The sequence below is a fragment of the Anoplopoma fimbria genome, chromosome 18 (assembly GCF_027596085.1).
Source record: "Anoplopoma fimbria isolate UVic2021 breed Golden Eagle Sablefish chromosome 18, Afim_UVic_2022, whole genome shotgun sequence".
NCBI classification, from domain to species: Eukaryota; Metazoa; Chordata; class Actinopteri; order Perciformes; family Anoplopomatidae; genus Anoplopoma; species Anoplopoma fimbria.
In genome coordinates this window covers 7549761-7568940 of record NC_072466.1, presented here as the reverse complement: position 1 = coordinate 7568940, position 19180 = coordinate 7549761, and the positions used below count along the sequence as shown (strand labels likewise).

Here is a 19180-nt window from a genome sequence, read left to right as displayed (position 1 = left end):
GTCAGGTTGCACAACCAACTCTGCTCCCAGTAGACCACATGACACAAGACACTAAAACACCTGTGCAATACAAATACACTGTGCAATTATAGTTATAATAGTTTTCTGTCTGTATATATATATAATATTTCAGTTATTGTGGATTCTTTACTGTTTTTATTGCTTATTTATAATACTTGTTTTTTTTAATCTTGTTTTTCTTTTACTATGTCTCTTGTTTGCACTATAACCTCTGCTGCTGTAATCCTGTAAATATCCCAGCTGCGGGACTAATAAAGGATTATCTTATTTTATCTTATCTTATAAACATATTATAGTATAGTAAACATATTAAAGCAATGAAAAAACATTACTTGGGAGGGGCAACTCAACTTTAAACAGCTTTAGTTACTTTATAATTTATATAATGTGAACTTTAGACACAGTTCAACAACCTATGGACACACAGGAAGAGGTGGTGGTTTTTTTCTCTTTTTTTTTTTTTTTTTTTTTCCTTTTTTTTTTTTTTTAACAGAGAGAAGTAGCCGATCACAGTTGAGCAGAGCTGCAAGTTAAGCTGACTCATCAATAAGAATCATGGTCGTCCTGTCGGTCCTCACGCCTGTCCTGGCGGTGGTCCTCTGCCTCGTGATCGGATTCATGCTGGTGAGGTCAGCGCAGACAGAGACCACCTCCTCGACCTCCTCTGGAGAAACCGAACGGACCCCAAAGGCGGACTTTAGACCGTGGGTGGACCAGGACCTGCAGGACGACACAGAAATCAAAGGGAGAGAGGATGGTAAGAGCTGATCAGAAAGAAAGTATATGCAGATCACAACCCCCCCCATCTCTCAACACAATATTAACATATTTGGAACAATGTGAAAAGCCCTTTATCAACAAGTGGGCTATACATGTATGCTGCTTTCGACATACAGCCAATGCTTGGTTAATCAATAATGATATATGGCCTGTAGCCTGCATAGACATAACAGAGAGAGGGACTTTACGCCATTTCCAATTTAAATCATCATGCAATTTATGAAAGACTGCAATATTTTGAACCTTTGTACCTGGTTTACAAAAACTTTACATTTTATGAAATGGTTTACCTAAAACAGAGAGCATGCTTAGATTATGAGACAGGAGTGGTGGACAGTAATTTAGTACAATGTTTGAGTTATCTGTTGTGCTTTTTACTGCACTACATGTATTTGATGAATTCAATTGATGTTCACTTTGCAGATTCAGATTCAAAATCCAAATATCATCAACACACAAATTAATGTATTATACCTACAACTTTATTCCTCTTAGAAATGTTCAAGCTACCCAGCAGTATGTAAAGTAATTAAAATTAGCTCCATTAACAGCTGCAACATTAACGTGATGCACACCCTTATGCTTCAATAATTAGAACCCAAAAATGTATATACATTATTCTAGAGTGGGCTATTCTGCATAATGAGTACTTTTCCTTTTGACCTTTTAATTATTTTTGATTCTAGCTCTTTTATTAAAGTAAACATTTGAAAACTACATTTTTACTTTAACAGTATTTTCTACGCTGTATTGGTACTTTTACTGAGGACAAATATTTGATTATTTTCACTAGTTGACATTATCAACATGATGCATATTACCAGATATGTTTGTGTTTAATCATATAAATCAAAAATGGTTTCTAAATAATTATCTGTTTAGCCTTAAATATGACTTTAACTCTCCAAGAGTATTGATTTTATATTTGCCCTCATTAACATCTAACAGGAAATGTCTGTAGCGAAGCTGCTTCATGGTCCTGCTTTTATGCCTCTCGTTCTTTTAGAGGATGGTGATTGGGTGGACAGTAATGAGGAGGAAGAACTTCTACACGTGGCCTACTCAGCATCAGTTTACCCAGAGGAGACGATGCTGGAGAGATCTAAGGATTTTTACACTCAGATGAACCAGCGGAGGAGTGTCCGATTCATCAGTCCAGAGCCAGTCCCACGAGAAGTCATTAATAATGTTATCCGCACTGCAGGCACGTGCAAATTAAAAAGAGGACAAATGCAACACTTTTAATCAGCTATAAACCAAAAAAGAGCAGCTAATATTTTGGTCTTTTTAATTATTTTATGACTGCCCACCCCTCCTTCTTTTGGACAGGTACGGCCCCTAGTGGAGCCCACACAGAGCCCTGGACGTTTGTCGTGGTGTCAGACCCGGAGACCAAGCACCAGATCAGACTGATTGTGGAAGAAGAGGAGGAGGTCAACTACCGTCAGAGGATGGGGGACAAGTGGGTCCATGATTTGTCCAGATTAAAGTGAGCACCCATACTTACTCCACACTGACACATTTATATTACTTTTTTTTTAATAGAACTAGTCTAAGCGCACTAAATCTTAGCCTGACTTACACAATGATTATTGGTCATCATGGACCAATGTAGTGTTTAACTACATTTTCAAATTTCATTTTTGTTCTTATTTGTCATATGGCGTAGGACCACGATCACATGGTGTGAAGCACAAACAAAAAATACAATAATAACAAAATGAGATACATGTCCTTCCCCTTTTTTCACACAACTACTTTCCTCATGCAGGACAAACTGGATCAAGGAATACTTGGATGTGGCGCCGTATCTTATCCTCGTCTTCAAACAGACCTATGGGATCCTACCGAATGGCAAGAAAAGGACACATTACTACAACGAAATCAGTGTCTCCATATCGTGTGGCCTCCTGTTGGCTGCATTACAGGTAAGGAATAAAATCACATTTGAAATATGAAACAGCCAATTCCCGGTTGCTTGGTCATAAATTCCATTTAAACAAGTATATGTAGAACTATATGGATCTTCTTGAAAATGCATACAATAACCGATAAATGAACATCTGTTCTCTCTTTCCATATTGTCATCAGAACGTGGGTCTTGTCACCGTCACATCGACGCCACTAAACTGCGGCCCCCAGCTCAGGCTCCTCCTCAAACGGCCAGCCAATGAGAAGCTGTTGATGTTACTTCCTGTAGGTTACCCTGCTTCTGACGCCACAGTGCCTGACCTGAAACGCAAGCCTCTGGATGATATCATGGTGCACATATAACAGAATCAGTCTGTGGAGAAAACATTTTCCTGTTTTTCGCCCTGCAGCTGAAAAATCAACCAAATAAATACCTAATGTGATAAGAAATGTTTAAATTTTTTGTTCATTACATCATCTTTTACAGTCCATTTTTGCTCATTATCTTCATAATTCACCGTTATGGTTACAGAAATAGGTGTATAACCTTGTATATCAATATTTGAGATGACATGTACAATTGTTATATCATTCAAACAAGCACAAGGTCAACTGAACTCCTACCAAACAAACTGAGATCTAAAAGGTTTCCAGCACTGCTGCCAAGAATAGAATACAATTGTTTTTCAGTTGTTTGCTCAGGGATTGCTTGTGTTATCTGTATATGTAACTATAACTGAGCTGAAATGTAATGTCCTTGGCATAGGGTTATTTGTATTATATGAGTGCCACTACATGTTTTCAGAGGGGGTACAACACCTCTCAATGAGTTATTGATGAGTGGGGCATGGTTTGAGTGCGCATATTCAATAGATGATTCTAAAAAATCATGACCCGGACCCAACTAACACAACACTGAAACAACAATGCACTGGTGCTCCCCACTTAAAAATATATATATATATATATATATATATATATATATATATATATATATATATACACAGTACCAGTCAAAAGTTTGGACACACCTTCTCATTGACAATAAAAACACTGTGCAATAATGGTTAATATAGTTTTTTATTTTATTTTTTCTGTCTGTAAATATTATATTTCAGTTATTGTGTTTTTCATGTTTTTTTTATTTTATTTTTATTTTTTATTTTTATTTTTATCTTGTCTTTCTTTACTACTGCACTTTAACCCTACTTTGAAGAATCTAAAATATAAAACATATTCTGGTTTGTTGAGCATTTGTTTGTTTACCACATAATTCCATATGTGTTCCTTCATAGTTTTGGATGTCTTCAATATTAATCTACAATGTAGAAAAAAAAAAAATAAAGAAAAACCATTGAATGAGAAGGTGTGTCCAAACTTTTGACTGGTACTGTATGTATATATATATGTATATATATATATATATATATATATATATATATGTATATATATATGTATGTATATATATATATATATATATATATATATATATATATATATATATATATATATATATATATATATATATATATATATATATATATATATATATATATATATATATATATATATATATATATATATATATATATATATGTATATATATATGTATATATATTGTGTATATATATATATATATATATATATATATATATATATATATATATATATATATATATGTATTGGCGGTACCCCCTGTCGTACCCCCATCGCCACCACTAGGGGTCAGTAGCGCCCGGGAAAAAGCGCCGAATCTCCAGGTGAAGAAGAAGAAGAAGAAGAAAAAAAACCCATCATTGCGCATGCGTACACCACGTACACCGATGATTAGAGCTGTCTTGCCTGGATGCTAGCTGGCTAGCTAACGGGTCTGTCAAGTCGCACACATTGGGCCAGAAGGGGGAAGCGCAGCGGTGGAGAAGAAGAAGAAGGGCGACTTGAGCGCCGCTACGAAACATGGCCGGGCAACAGTTCCAGTACGATGACAGCGGCAATACGTTTTTCTATTTCCTCACGTCCTTCGTGGGGCTTATTGTGATCCCGGCGACATATTACCTCTGGCCCCGGGATCAGAATGCTGGTAAGGCCCCGATGTCTGGCTCGGTGCTAACTTGGCTAACTCGTTACCATAGCTAGAGTCCAGCAAACATCTTGTGTTTTAATCTTTTTTACAATCTTTTTTTTGTAACTAGTAAAGAATACACACGTCTCTTTTCACTGAGTTAAGCACATGTGTTAACCCGACCAGATCACCATCCCATTGGTGATCAATGCATCTTAACGTCACATAAGTAACGTCATTCATTACAGGGCTTCTTCTGTGGTGTTTAAACCAGTCAAGTGTTGGCTGGTTGAGCTGGAGCTTCAACACCAAAAGCCAGCGTCACTCTCCCCGCAGTTCATGTGACTGTGTGGCTTTATTGACCTTATCCTGATACAGTCTTATCTGAGTATGTGTTTGTCAACAACAGAGCAGATCTAACATTGGTTATGTAACATATGCAAGGAATATGTGCTCAGCTGGTCTACAGGGAGTAGTTGAATGTTTAACATGTTGTTGACACTTAAGAATGTTTTGATATAAGCTTAAATATTGCATTTTAAATGAGATTATCTTATAACACCACTGCATTAACAGGTAAGAATTTAATACACATTAATAACACACATTTCTGAACCTATATTCCCAGTGAAAATGTCACTCACCCCTGATTTTAGATTAATAACTTCAAGCACTAGTAATACTACTAGTCATTTTGACTGGTTACTAGTGCTTGATTTGGTTTATTGTGACTGGTACAGTGGTACTTAGTTTGTCTGTAATCTCTCTCTCTGTCCATCCTCTTTCCAGAACAACTGCGTCTGAAGAGCCTGAGGAGGGTCCATGGAAGGTGTCTGTGGTACCGGCTCCGGCTGATGAAGTCACAGCAGAGCATTGTCCCGACACTAAAGTGAGTCCCCATTATTTGCATTTCTAGTTTTCTTTGTGATACTAAAATCGAGGAGGGTGGATTCTTACGCTGTCTTTATTGAAAGTTGGTCCAAGACGAGTTGAGTCGGTTCTTCGTTTGAACCATTCACTGTGTGTAGTTATTTATGGCACTGTGTAATGTGTAACATCTATTCAAAGTGCAGCTTCAGTCTCATTTAAATATCTCGACGTAGGATTGATTTGCCGTAACTTGCTCGGCACTTAAATAACAGGTTTGTTCCCCTGGTGGTTTGCTCCGTTCTCCTTTTGTTGTCAAATGTCAAATCACCTCTGTTGTTTGGGGTGGGCGGGACTTGCCTGAGCTGTTTGCATTTAGAAAGCTCTCTCGTCCTTCCATCTGGAGCTGTACCTGATATCTTACTGGTTCACTCAGTGTTTGTCTGCAGCTGGACAGATGTTGTTACTGCTGTGTGAAGAGGGTAAGGCAACGCTGTCCATAGCGTGGGCAGACTCCAGCTCACATGCGTGTGTGGAGAAGCTTGTATTTGGTAATGTTTTGGAGAAGTTTGGCTCATGTTGTTTTTCAGGTGTAAACCTCTTGGTGACGTGTGCTGTCGGTGTAAACACCGCGTTGCACTGTTTAACATTTGTCTTATCACAAACTTGGTTTCTCAGTGTTTATTCATTCTGTGTGTGTATGAAAAGATGGGTTTTCAAGTGAGGTTCAGCTTCTCACTCATTTGCCTTCTTCATCACAGTGTTTCTGTCCAAGTGTCTCCTTCTTATCGTTCTGTCTGCCTACTCGGATGCCTGTTTGTCTTCATATGTCCACTCCTGTTCCGTCACTAGATCTACATCCTGTGACTGAAGTTGGTTGAAGCATCCAGCATGTGTATTAGTATATTAGTGAAATGAATCTGCCTCGCTCTCAAAATCTCAGTATCTGTTTCCCCTTTCACATATGTATCATAATGATGGTGTTTACTTTCGGAATCCATCATGTATTTTTTTCCTGTTTGAGCCACCCAGACAACTCAGGCCAGTGAGCGGTTGTCATGGCAACAGATGCTGCAGAGTGGGCCATAGGGTTTTGCCATTGTCATGGAAACTAGTTCAACTTCAATGCATAACCAAACAACAACAATGTCAGAACACGTCCTGCCCTTCTGCTTGCATGCAGTAGATTCTGTACTCTTTTTAAATTACCTAATGTTCGTAGCTTTTTATCCGGAAAGCTGGATGGCATTGCAGATTGCTTCTGCGCCCGGTCTTAACCCCAAACAGTTCTTATAATAATAATAATTGCGAGCTGCACCGTGGATGTGTTTTGTACAAATGAGACAGGCCTGATGTTCTCTCTGGAGAGAACAGATGTGTGTGACATACTTTTCCTGTTTGTGTGTTGCCATTTTCAGGAAAGCAGCCTTGTTATTCGGCTGGGCTGTGTTCCTGCTGCTAGCATACAAGGTGTCCAAGCTGGACAGAGAGTACCAGGAGTATAATCCATATGAAGTCCTCAACTTGGACCCGGTAAACACCCACACACACACACACACACACACACACACACACACACACACACACACACACACACACACACACAAACTTAAAGTCTGCTGAATTCTACAAAGCCTCTAAAGTCCCCAAAGACACTTTTTTATCTTGTCTGCACAAGATATTAGACCCATAACTTCTTAAAATAAGACACAAGATAAAAATATCATCTTTCATCACTTTAGAGATACCACTGTATTCTCTATATTTGATCGTATCTGTTACTTGCACTATATGTGGTGGGGTTTTGAATTCTAAGTATATTTCTGTCTCCAGGGTGCATCGCTGTCAGAAATCAAGAAGCAATACCGTGTACTGTCTCTCAAGTTCCATCCTGACAAAGGTGGTGATGAGGCCACCTTCATGAGAATTGCCAAAGCCTATGCTGCGTAAGTGTCCTTCACTGTCCTCCTACATCTGCGTTTTGTTTTTATTTAATCTTTATTTAATCAGGCAGTCACATTGAGATTAAGATGTATTTTCCAGGAGAGAACGATAAACATTCACAAGCGTACAATCAGTAAAACAGATACTGAACAACTACACAAAAAACAGGAATTCAAAATTACAATACAATAATCATAATTATGTACTGGTGTTACTAGATTTAAATGAGAGAAGAGATGTGAAGTAATTTGGAAGCTTCAACAGTAGAGTTTGATAATTGATATTTGTATAATCGTATACATAAACATATTAATCAATTGAAATGCCTGAATTTTTAGGTAATTGAATCATTTTACTTTTTCCACAGTCTGACCAATGAACAATCACGACAGAACTGGGAAATATACGGTAACCCGGATGGTCCAGGAGGTGAGTGAAGCTACCCTGAATGTGTTGCCACACTCGATTTGCTCAATTCTAGTGAGTCAGCCTCTGGGGATCATGAATCTGTTAAACAATGGAAGATGAAATTGAAACATGGCAGCACGTTTATTACAGTGAGAGCTGAGCCTACGATGAAAATGTCTCCCACTTTAACACACACTTCTACCATGGGTTATCACTGTGCATTTTCACTGTGCTCCAATTACTGTAATCTAAAGAGACATTTTTCAACATAAAAATGAAATATTCATGTTCTGCACATTTCTCTTACATACTTAAGTGAAGAGTCTTCTATCGTGACATACATCATTTCCTATCACAATATAGATGTATATCACAATATAGCATGATTTCCTGGTTGTTCAATAAATGAATACAAATGCTAGAGCCTATTATTGTATTTTCCTGTGTAAATTAAATACTTGACAAATGGAAGGGACTAAGTATTTTGTTATTTTATTAGGAACTTTTTCAAGTGAAATTATTAAGAAAAAATAAATATTTCCATATGTTAATCACATTGAACAAAGTGGTAATGTAAAAACAACACAACAATCTTAAAATTATATTCCCCTCACAAATATTGCACAACAGAGTTTCTGTGGAATTTGAGCTAGCATCTGCTTGTTATCAATTTAGATGACATAATTGTGTATCACAATAGCTCTGCTTTACTGCAGTAGGAGTTTTTGCCATTTTGGTCCATTGTCTCTTATGTCTGTCTCTTTTTCTAGCTACCAGCTTTGGTATCGCCCTGCCTGCCTGGATTGTTGACCAGAAGAACTCAATGCTGGTACATATTTATTGATTATGTAAATGTCATTTTTAATTGATAAACCTAATTTGATTTGCTTGAAATGTTTGCATTAAACTGACAGAGAGCCAATGTCATCAATAACCTAAAGAGTGCATTATATTGTGCTTTCTTCTGTAGGTGCTGTTGGTATATGGACTCGCCTTCATGGTCATCCTTCCTGTGGTTGTGGTAAGTCTTGTGCAATAGATTTTATAGAACAGTTGTCCTTTCTTTTTCTTGAACTCCATTTTTCTCACATGTCTCTCTTGTCCTTTTTTTTGTGCTTCCATATCGCAGGGCACATGGTGGTACCGCTCCATCCGATATAGCGGAGACCAGATTCTCATCAACACCACCCAGCTCTTCATGCATTTCATGTACAAGACGCCCAACATGAACATGAAGCGTGAGTCTCCCTTCTGCTCATAATATACAACAAGACTTTGACACTAGTACAAGCATTAAAACTGGGATACATTACATTACATTACAGGCATTTAGCAGACGCTTTTATCCAAAGCGGCTTACAGGAAGTGTATTCAACATAGGTATTCAAGAGAACTACTAGTCACCAGAAGTCATAAGTGCATCTCCTTTCTTAAACAAGCATCTAAAAGCAGAAGCAAATTACTACGAAAACAATAATTGCAACAAACTAATACGAATACAATAAGTGCAACAAACTAATACGAATACAATAAATGCAACAAACTGATACAAATACAATAAGTGCTAAGAGGAAGGCTCAGGGTAGTACTTCTTGAAGAGGTGAGTTTTCAGCCTGCGCCGAAAGATGGGCAGCGACTCTGCTGTCCTGACGTCAGTGGGGAGTTCATGTGGAGTTCATATGAGTGTTCATGTGGTTAATATGGTTTTGAGTTGGAAAACAGTTAACAATGGATTCAGCTGTCACCAGATGTCAACCTACATATATATATATATATATATAATAATAAATTCTCATATTAATGAGAGAAGCACCGATTGCAATTTATTCTTTTTTCAAAAGTCCAGTTTTCTTTCTTTTTAAGACCTGTACGGAATTTTGTGAATCCGCAAACATTTCTGTAACTGTTCTTAAATGTACGAAATGAAATTCAATTGTATGCTCGTATAAAAACATTTTAATGTTAAATAACATACATTTTATCCACATCTGCACCTTCTGCTGCTGCCGCCGCTGTTTTGCAACGTGCATTTTGTGTTTGTGGCCGTGACGTTAGCGTCTGTGCCGCTGTTTGGGCGCTTCAAAACTTTCACGCGTCATATGTGTAAAATTGACCGGCAAAAAATCTGAAATATGGGAGTGATTGGCTGGTCACTGGCGCTCAGCTGACAACCTTCAGGTTTCAGTTTATTAGTCTCAGTGTCATCATATCTCTTATTTTGACTCATTCTAATTATCACGAATTCTTCCTTCCAGGCTTGGCGATGGTGTTGACAGCGGCATTTGAGTTTGACCCTCGCAGCAATAAAGATGCCACCATACGACCAACAGACAACATTGAAGTGCCACAGGTAATAACAAACCAATGCTTGTCTATACATGATGTGTGTGAACCAATCATCGGGCTTGCAAACATTTGCAGCTGTGTGAGGTATTAAAAGGGAAACATAAGAATGGCAGAGAATGTGTGTCATAACCAACCCCTCCTGTCCGTCTCGCAGTTGATCCGTGAGTTGGGGAATATCAACGTGAAGAAGAAGGAGCCTCCGTTCTGCTATCCTTACAGTTTGAAGGCCAGGGTGTTGGTGCTTGCCCACCTGGCACGCATGGACGTATCAGAGGAGTTGGAAGAAGGTACGACACTTAAATGAAAATATCATGAAAATGATATTTTACTATCTGATGAGGTATTGAAATCACTGCTCTAAAAGCCACTCTTTATAGGGCCATGTCAATTCAAACGCTGCTTTATTTCATATCGTCACAAAACGACACAGTTAGTTAGCTTATATAGCTCCATGTCAGCCTTCTCCAAAGCTACACCAAGTGGTCAGGAATTGGTTCTTTAATGTACCAAAAAAGGGCAAAAAAAGAATCGCACAAGCTGTTTGGAGTGAAGTTTTGAAGTCAAATGTTTTCCTCATGCATACAGAACCCTACCCTGGTCATATGTTTACACCCCTACACCGAGGTAATGTTACTAACTCAGAAAGGACAAGCCGTTAGAGGAGTTTCCGTAGTTTTTCCAGCTGTTTGTAAACCGTTAAAGGGCACGGTCTTTGCAAGCTGTGTTGCTTTGGAGAATGCTGAGTTAGAGCTACAGAAGGTGACACTCTGTGTATGAAGTGAACACACGTGTGAGACTCTATTCTATGTTATCCAGACTGTGGAAAGGTTTCAACAAATTTTTGAAGCCAATATTCAAGCTAGGGATGGGTATCGTTAGGATTTTATTGGTACGAGTACTCTTATCGATACTGCTTATTGGTTCGGTTCCTTATCAATACTCTTATTGGTTCTTTTTGAGTATATTGTGAGGAAAGAAGACGATGGAAATTGCTTTATTAATCTTGTATGATACAAATAGTCTTTCTTGAGCAGCATTACAAGAAGTTCCAAAATCTTTGAAATACATTCGCAGCTAAACAATAAGCGAGGTGGTTAGTTTTCCTTATTAGACTATTCTTATTATTAAACTCCGTAAGGCAAGCATCATCTGCACAATAACGCTATCTTTTTCAAAAGACTTCCTAATAGAGTGATATGATGTATGATATATGTATATATGTCATACATCATATCAGAGGGTCGGTGGTTCGATACCCGGCTTCGGCAGTCGATGTGTCCTTGGGCAAGACACTTAACCCCAAGTTGCTCCTGAAGGCTTGCCATCGGTGTGGACTGGATGTTGCATGAATGTTAGTTAGAGTCTGATGGTGGCACCTTGCATGGTAGCCTGTCATCAGTGTGTGAATGGGTGAATGATATGTAATATACTACTGATTGTAAGTCGCTTTGGATAAAAGCGTCTGCTAAATGACTGTAATGTAATGTAATGTATATTTTGTTTTCAGATCAGAGGTTTGTGGTGAGAAAGAGTCCAGCTCTCCTGCAGGAAATGATCAACGTGGGCTGTCAGCTTACCATGATGGCCAACAGCAGAGGAGGTACAAAAAAACACACACACCTACACCTAAGTCCAATTTAATGGGAGCAGAAGTTATCACTTTGAATAAAATTCTCACAAGCCTCAACCCACACAACAACTTCTTTGATAATTTCTCCCATTGCCTCCAGGTTTCCATGCTCCTCGACTGGTAACCATAGAGAACTGCATGAAGCTGACCCAGATGATAGTGCAGGGTCTGCAGGAGTCAAAGTCACCGCTGTTACAGCTGCCCCACTTTGAGGAGGAGCACCTCCGCTACTGCATCTCTAAGAAGGTAACTACAGAGTGTCTGTACTTGCAGAGAGAAAAAAAAGATCAAGAAAGGTTTCGGTCGTGCGATGGGTCGATGTATAATTTTCCTTCTCTTCTTTAGTATAAAGTTCGGAGCCTCCAGGACCTGGTGAGTCTCAAGGACTCCGACAGACGCAGCATGCTGCGTTTCTTGGGGGAGGAGAAGTACGATGAGGTCATGGCTGTGCTGGGCAGCCTCCCTTACATCAAAATGGAAACCAAACTGCAGGGTCAGTCCTAAAATTCACATTTACAAACTTACTTTGTTTTGTCCACCAGCTGACCTTTGACATGTCTGCAGCCTCAACCATCATAGTATTTTACATGTTAACTGAACATGTCACTTACGTATTAGATAACGGTTTATAAGGTATTGTGCCTTTTGAGCAAGGCTTAAGCAATAACAGAACAAAAAAGTGGTGAAATAGTTCTGTGCCGTTTCTCTGGAAATGAGTCTCACCAGCTCTTGCATGCAGTTTGAAAAAGTTTGACGTAGTCCTGCTTAACCTCACAACTAATCAGTGAGATTTGAAATAATTTTCTACAAACTTATTGTAGAACTACACAGATTCTTCAGTTTTTTTCAAAAGTATGGCAATTGAAAGATGCATTTCTTTTTTTCTTTGCAGTCCTTGATGATGAAGACAGCAATAACATCACAGCAGGGTCTATTGTCACAGTAACTGTCACCTTAACCAGAAAAAGGATGGCGGTAAGGGTTTGTTTGCATTTGATTTAACACTTACATTATCCAACATATTAATGAGTTACTAGAAAAGCAACATTTGGATCTTTTTATGGTGCGTTGGAGATGCATTTCCATGGACGACCACTAGAGGGTACTATTGACTGTATGCATTGTTGAACTGTGTGTGCAGGAGGTGTTTGAAAAGGAACAGGAGTCAACACCGTGTCTTACAGAGGAGGCCGGCACTACAGAGGAGGCGGTAAGGATAACGCACTCTCACATGTCAACTCGGACACATTTAGACAACATGTTCACTCCGTTTGGGTCAAATGCTGCCAAGTTTAAAAGCTTAAAGATGTTGTAAAGTGTGTACCTGACCTTATTTTCTATCTGTGTTAAGCAGGGAGACTCAAGTAAAACCAAAACAAAAGTGTGGCAGAACAAGAGTAAAGCTGCTAAAAAAACATCCAAGTCAAAGAAGAAAAAATTAACCAAGAAGAAGGCCACTCCTGCTCCCGCTAAAGCCAAGCAGGCCAATGGCAACGTGGCGGGAACTGTACGTGTCCAATCACAGCTGAATTAACTGCATTTATTTTCACATGATTTAAAAAAAAAAAAAAAACCTTGTACATTATAAAATCTTGTAATCAATGTTGATGCCACAGGAAGTTGTAGCAGCGGCTGCAACAACAACAACAACAACAACAACGACAGCAGCAGTGGTGAAGGAGGATGAGGAGGAGGCCTCAGACAAGGGCAGCGAGTCGGACGAGGGCGAAGCCAACAAGGACTCCCCCAGCGAGAGAGACGAGGACAGCGACAAACAGAGCGACACGGAGGTGGACGAGATGGCCGGCGACGACGAAGAGGTCAGAGAACTTTGAAGGGGAGACATATGTCGGTATCATAACCCTGATGTCTGAGTCAAGCCAATGAATGCAAAGGAAAGGAAACCCTGCTCGTACCTGTACCCCGACCTAATCCTCTTCTCTTGCCCGTCAGGAGTGGGAGGCGTTGCAGCAAAGCATCCAGCGGCGGGAGCGGGCTCTGCTGGAGACCAAGTCAAAGGTGACGCACCCCGTCTACAGCCTCTACTTCCCCGAGGAGAAGCACGAGTGGTGGTGGCTCTACATCGCCGACCGCCGAGACCAGACCCTCGTCTCCATGCCCTACCACGTCTGCACGTTAAAAGACACGGAAGAGGTGAGTGTACCTTTTGGGCTTAGATAACACACAGGTGGCGAGGTAATGCCTTTACAGTATGACATTTCTTTTTCTTTTTTTAGTATATAAAATGGCATGTAATATTTTCTCAGTTTCCATGGTGACATTTTCAAATGATTTCTTGTCCCAACAAACTGACCAAAACCTAAATATATTCATTGTATGATGATATTAAACTGATTTAAAAAAGCACAAAATCCTTACATTTGAGGAGCTAGAACAAGCAAACATTTTGCACTCTTTCTTGCTAAATCACTAAAATGATTAATAAATTATTGAAATATACAGTATTATAAAGTCATGTATATATTAAATTAAAATACATCAAGACTGTGTTGCGGCTTATGCTGTAATCCGTCTGGAGTAGAATGGGGTTCCTAAGTTAAAGCATGTGTGTATTCACGTTTCTTGTTTCCCGTTCACCTTAGCCCCTCACACATCCTGTTGCTAGGCAACCCCTTTGCGGTTATTTCCTCAGAGGAGGTCGTGCATATATATGTGTGTGTGTGTGTGCCTGTTTACTTTGCACCCCTGATCCCGCTGTTCTCCAGCAACAATGATCATTGACAGCGAGGTCAAAGCTTAATGAGGCCTGTGTAAGTCTGCACAACCAGCCGTCCCCTCTCTGAAGGAATGTAATCACGAGAGGTGACCCCCCCCCCCCCCATAATCGACGGTTCACTGTCGAGCAATCAATTAAGTCTGTCACTTCAACAATTCCTGCCGTTGTTTGTGTCGTGTGGCTGCTTTGAGGCTGCGTGTTTGACAGGCATGTTGGGGGTTTTTTTGGGAGGGAGGATAAGAGTTCTGCTCACATCAATAAGGCAGGGCGGTAAAATGACGCTGCATTCGCGGCTCACCCGCTGAATAATAATCAGCCCCATTGTGCTGATAATTAGATGTTTGCCGTATGTAATTGCACGCCATCGTAATCACAGCCTCAGGTACTGCTGGTCTAATATTTACAGTTGGACCCCATCATCATGTCGTATCAATTTTATTCATTCAGCCCAATATCACAAATCACTATTTTGCCTCAAGGGGCTTTACATTCTGTACATAATACGTTTATTATATTACGTATTGTTGAAGTGTTTGCCCCTTTTCAGGTTTGCCTCCTTCCGTTGAACCTTCTGACAACAGTCACCTTGTTTCTTTATGTGGTGGCTATTTTATTTTGACATCAACAGTAAACATCGAGCCACAATGTAGCAAACGCCACATGCTTTACTTTAAGACTATACTTGGAACGTCGAGCAATCATGCCCACAGTCACACAGTTATGTGACTGCACTTGGACTGTGATTAGATTTGACAGTTGTGTGTGTGTGTGTGTGTGTGTGTGTGTGTGTGTGTGTGTGTGTGTGTGTGTGTGTGTTGTTTCCCAGGTGGAGCTGAAGTTTCCAGCCCCCTCCAAGACAGGCAACTACCAATATTCTGTCATCCTTCGCTCTGATTCCTACCTGGGACTGGACCAGATCAAACCACTCAAGGTGACAAGAAAGCTGCGTGTGTGTGTGTGTGTGTGTGTGTGTGCGTGTGTGTGTGCGTGTGCGTGCGCGTGCGTGTGTGTGTGAGATTGCTCAGAGGAAGTCGGCTGAGACAACAGACCCCACTTGCCACAGCCAAAACGTACCAGCAGCTCGCTGAACAATGGTGGTAATTGTTGCTAAGGTGTTGGGAATAAGCGGACTTGTTACAAGCCAAACAGAGCATGAATTGTCCTGTTTATTTATTTATTAATTACAACATCTGATAGACATTTAGATAATGGGCACTTATTGTGTGATGGTCCAGAAATTGATGAGTTTCAGTGATACTGAGAATTTATCTTAAAATATTTATCTAAAAATGCAATTTGTAAGGTTCAGTTCATACAGTTATGGGTGTTAAATCAATTATGAGAAGTTGACTCTACATGGTCTCTGCTGCATATTCAGTTTGCAGTTTAAAATTCGATTTTTACTGTATATCAAATGTATTAAACATTGCAGCTTTTTTTGTAAAACAGTTTAAATAAGTAATTTTGCCAGACGTAAAAAAATGTTAATGCAGAAAACTATTGTTATACTGAGCTCTGCAGCTTAAAATGTGAAGTCTGGCACACTACTTACAACACTCAACAGTAGTAGTGCTGCACAGTTGGCTTTCTGTCACTAGAATCTGCTATCCCCAGCTAGGTCCATGTAGCGCTGATGATGATGTCCAATGAATGAGTTACCTTCCAGTCTGTACGACTGTACGACTTCATGCTTACGCCTCCTGGTTTGTTTACAAAAAAAGTCAGTGTGAACATGAACCTGACCAGAACTAAAAGGCAGCAATGTATCAATGATCCACGTAACTCTGCTTTGTAATGGTTAACGACTAGGGAGTTGGTGTGCCTGCTTTAAATTGACAAATTTTAACTTTAAATCCTGTTCCGTCCTAGTTGGAGGTCCACGAGGCCAAGGCCATGCTGGACAACCACCCACAGTGGGACATCCCCGACACGGAGGAGGAGGATGAGGAGCAGGAGGACAGCGACGGCATCGAGGAGAGCGAGGATGACGACGAGGACAACGACTGAATGCGAAAAAAACACACACACACGCACACACACACATATACACACACACACACACACACACACACACACATACACACACAACCCTCCCCGATGGACTGGCAACCCACCCACTCCTGAACCCACAACATAACACACACACACACACAGAATCACTGGGGACAGTTTATACACACAGAGCCCTCCTTCTTCTCTTCCATTTTCTCTTTACATGGACTGTGACCCCGTCCCTACATTTCCCCCTTTTTCTACAGAGACTTGTTCGTTCACTTTCCGTTGCTGGCGGAAGAGAATTCTGTGAATAACTTACCCAGGCCCGTGTGAGTGGGTGTGCACGTGAGAGTGCGAGTGGATGGTGTGGGTGTGTGGGTGGGTGTGTGTGTTTGTAAACCTTGTATGTGTTTGTAAAGGTATGAAAGATTGACACACTGTGGACTGGAGGACCTATTATCTGGGCTTTTTTTTTTTTTTATTATTTTGAGAGGGGGGGGATGGGAGATGTTCAACAGCTAATTCCGTTTGCATAAATTAACAAAAAAGCCCATGAGCTCCGTATGGGAGTCATGACATCGCTCCTAATTTTAAAAATCACTTGGCACCGATGTTTTCCACACCAATGATGCTTTCTATTGTACAATTAAAAAAAACTGCGGAAGTGTGAGCTTTAGCCCTTTTTGTCGTGGATCACATCCACCGTCGGGACGTTGGCTCCTCTCAGCGAGCGGGGGAACGGTTTTTCAGGTTTTAGTTTTATTTTCATTTTATTTTCCGCTGTCAAACCAGCCAGTCACTTGTATGTACTTATACTCACTGTATGTTTTAAGGAGATGTCTACAGATAGACGCTGATCTCCAGTCAGTTCTGTTAATGATGCCTGTTCTGACCCTGTGATCCGGGTCAGACTGTGTTTCCAGAAAAGAGACAACTGTTGGTTGAAAGCAGGTGGATCTTGAAATGAATCGACCTCAAGTATAACGGGGAAAAAGACATAACTTGCAGTGTTAAGATTTGTTTGAATTATTGAGTACTCTTCTTGTCCATATACTACATACAAGTTGTGAGTTTCAGTCTTTTTGAGGGGCTCGGATCGGATTTACATCCTTGTGGCTTTTCAGAGAAGTGAGTTCCTTTCTTTTCATCCTTTTTTTTTTTTTTTTTTTTTTTCCTTTTACAATTGTAGCACATTCCAGTGTATACTCATTGTCCGAAAAGGCCTTATGAATACAACTGAAATACCACAACATACATGTCCTTGGGTGCTATGCACCAGTGGTTCTTGGGAGAGCAGAAAAAAAGTTTGTGTGTGTGTTTTGTACCAGTATTTTTCATTTATTTCGGTTTAGTTAGTCTGTTTATAGTGATCTATAGCTCCACAGTTTCAGAATACATATCACTGATCTTGCCACGACAAAACCTCTAACAAGTACAGTTTCGTCCGAACGTCTGTCTTTGAAAGAGGATTGGCAGTCGTACATGACATGTGACCGGCCCTGTGTTAAAGGGATCGGTATATGAGATGCCTGACACGCACAGCACTCATGATCTGAAAGGTGTTTGCAACAAAAAGAACTGTTGAAAGTAACTCTAGGCTAAGACTAAGCATTTCCTGTCCAGCACCTTGTTTCTGTAGTCATTAAAGCAGAACGAGCTTTATTTTGTAATTACAACTGCCATTTCAGATGGAAAGTTGTTTTTTTTGTCGTTTTTTTTCACCACATCTCCTCAAGGATTTTCTGTCTGAAATTTCTGGCTATCCAAGAGAATCCAATTTTCATTTCAACTTTTTTTTTGTTTTTGTTATAACAAATGTTACACGTACACACATGTTCCAATCTATCCTAATAATAATAATTATTATTCTACATTTATTTTTAAATCTGTTTGATTCCAGTGCAAAAACAGAAAAATCAGAGCTTCCTTGTGCGGCTCCGGGGGCTCTAACTGTAGGTCTACGACTTTATTCAGATAGAGGTATGAATATTTGTGGGCACGCTCTCCCTGCACCACCTACTCACAAAAACACATGCGCTCACTTACGCCCTCCTGTAATTGCGTTCAAAGCAGGTAATACTGTACTCTGAGTATTTATCGCTCTGCAATAGAATGTAGCATCAGTGAATTTTCGCTGTGTGGAAGATATTAAAAAATAAAAAACTGCAGTGAGGTTAAATACGACACCATCTCTCCCATGGCAGACCTTGTCCAGACGACTGGCCACGAAGGCCGCCTCCGTTTGGACAAACTACCCAATGACTATCTATCTGCCACTTTTGTTTACAAAGGAACTGTCATTGTAAATGGAAAAATATATTATTTGTATTTAAAATCATTTCAAATAAAAACTTTTAAATGAGATGGTGTCATTATTCCCCCCCCCTTCCATATACTGAAGGTAGCTTATTACAGACAGTCATGTGATCATCCAGAGAAGATGCCTTTCATGTTTTTCTTTTTTTTTTCTTCTGTGTAT

General features: G+C 39.8%; 2 protein-coding genes across 3 annotated transcripts; both read left to right on the top strand.

Moving 5' to 3' along the window:
• Window positions 1-497: 497 nt before the first annotated feature.
• On the top strand, window positions 498-3166 carry iyd (iodotyrosine deiodinase). Its single transcript, XM_054618826.1, has 5 exons — window positions 498-778; window positions 1808-2005; window positions 2131-2290; window positions 2573-2729; window positions 2893-3166. The coding sequence occupies exons 1-5, from the start codon at window positions 577-579 to the stop codon at window positions 3073-3075; spliced, it is 900 nt and encodes a 299-aa protein (XP_054474801.1). The 5' UTR covers window positions 498-576; the 3' UTR covers window positions 3076-3166.
• A 1335-nt stretch (window positions 3167-4501) lies between these two features.
• On the top strand, window positions 4502-17198 carry sec63 (SEC63 homolog, protein translocation regulator). Of its 2 annotated transcripts, none has more exons than XM_054618829.1 (20): window positions 4502-4792; window positions 5564-5663; window positions 7060-7174; window positions 7475-7587; window positions 7953-8014; window positions 8764-8822; window positions 8964-9014; window positions 9123-9231; window positions 10249-10343; window positions 10494-10626; window positions 11847-11939; window positions 12070-12215; window positions 12315-12462; window positions 12862-12944; window positions 13111-13179; window positions 13321-13476; window positions 13586-13789; window positions 13923-14123; window positions 15533-15637; window positions 16576-17198. In XM_054618829.1, exons 1-20 carry the CDS (start codon window positions 4669-4671, stop codon window positions 16711-16713), a joined length of 2304 nt encoding a protein of 767 aa, XP_054474804.1. In that variant the 5' UTR covers window positions 4502-4668; the 3' UTR covers window positions 16714-17198. The 2 variants fall into 2 exon arrangements, with proteins under 2 accessions (XP_054474804.1, XP_054474805.1); XM_054618830.1 differs by having other exon boundaries at window positions 13324-13476; window positions 16576-17197.
• Window positions 17199-19180: the final 1982 nt, after the last annotated feature.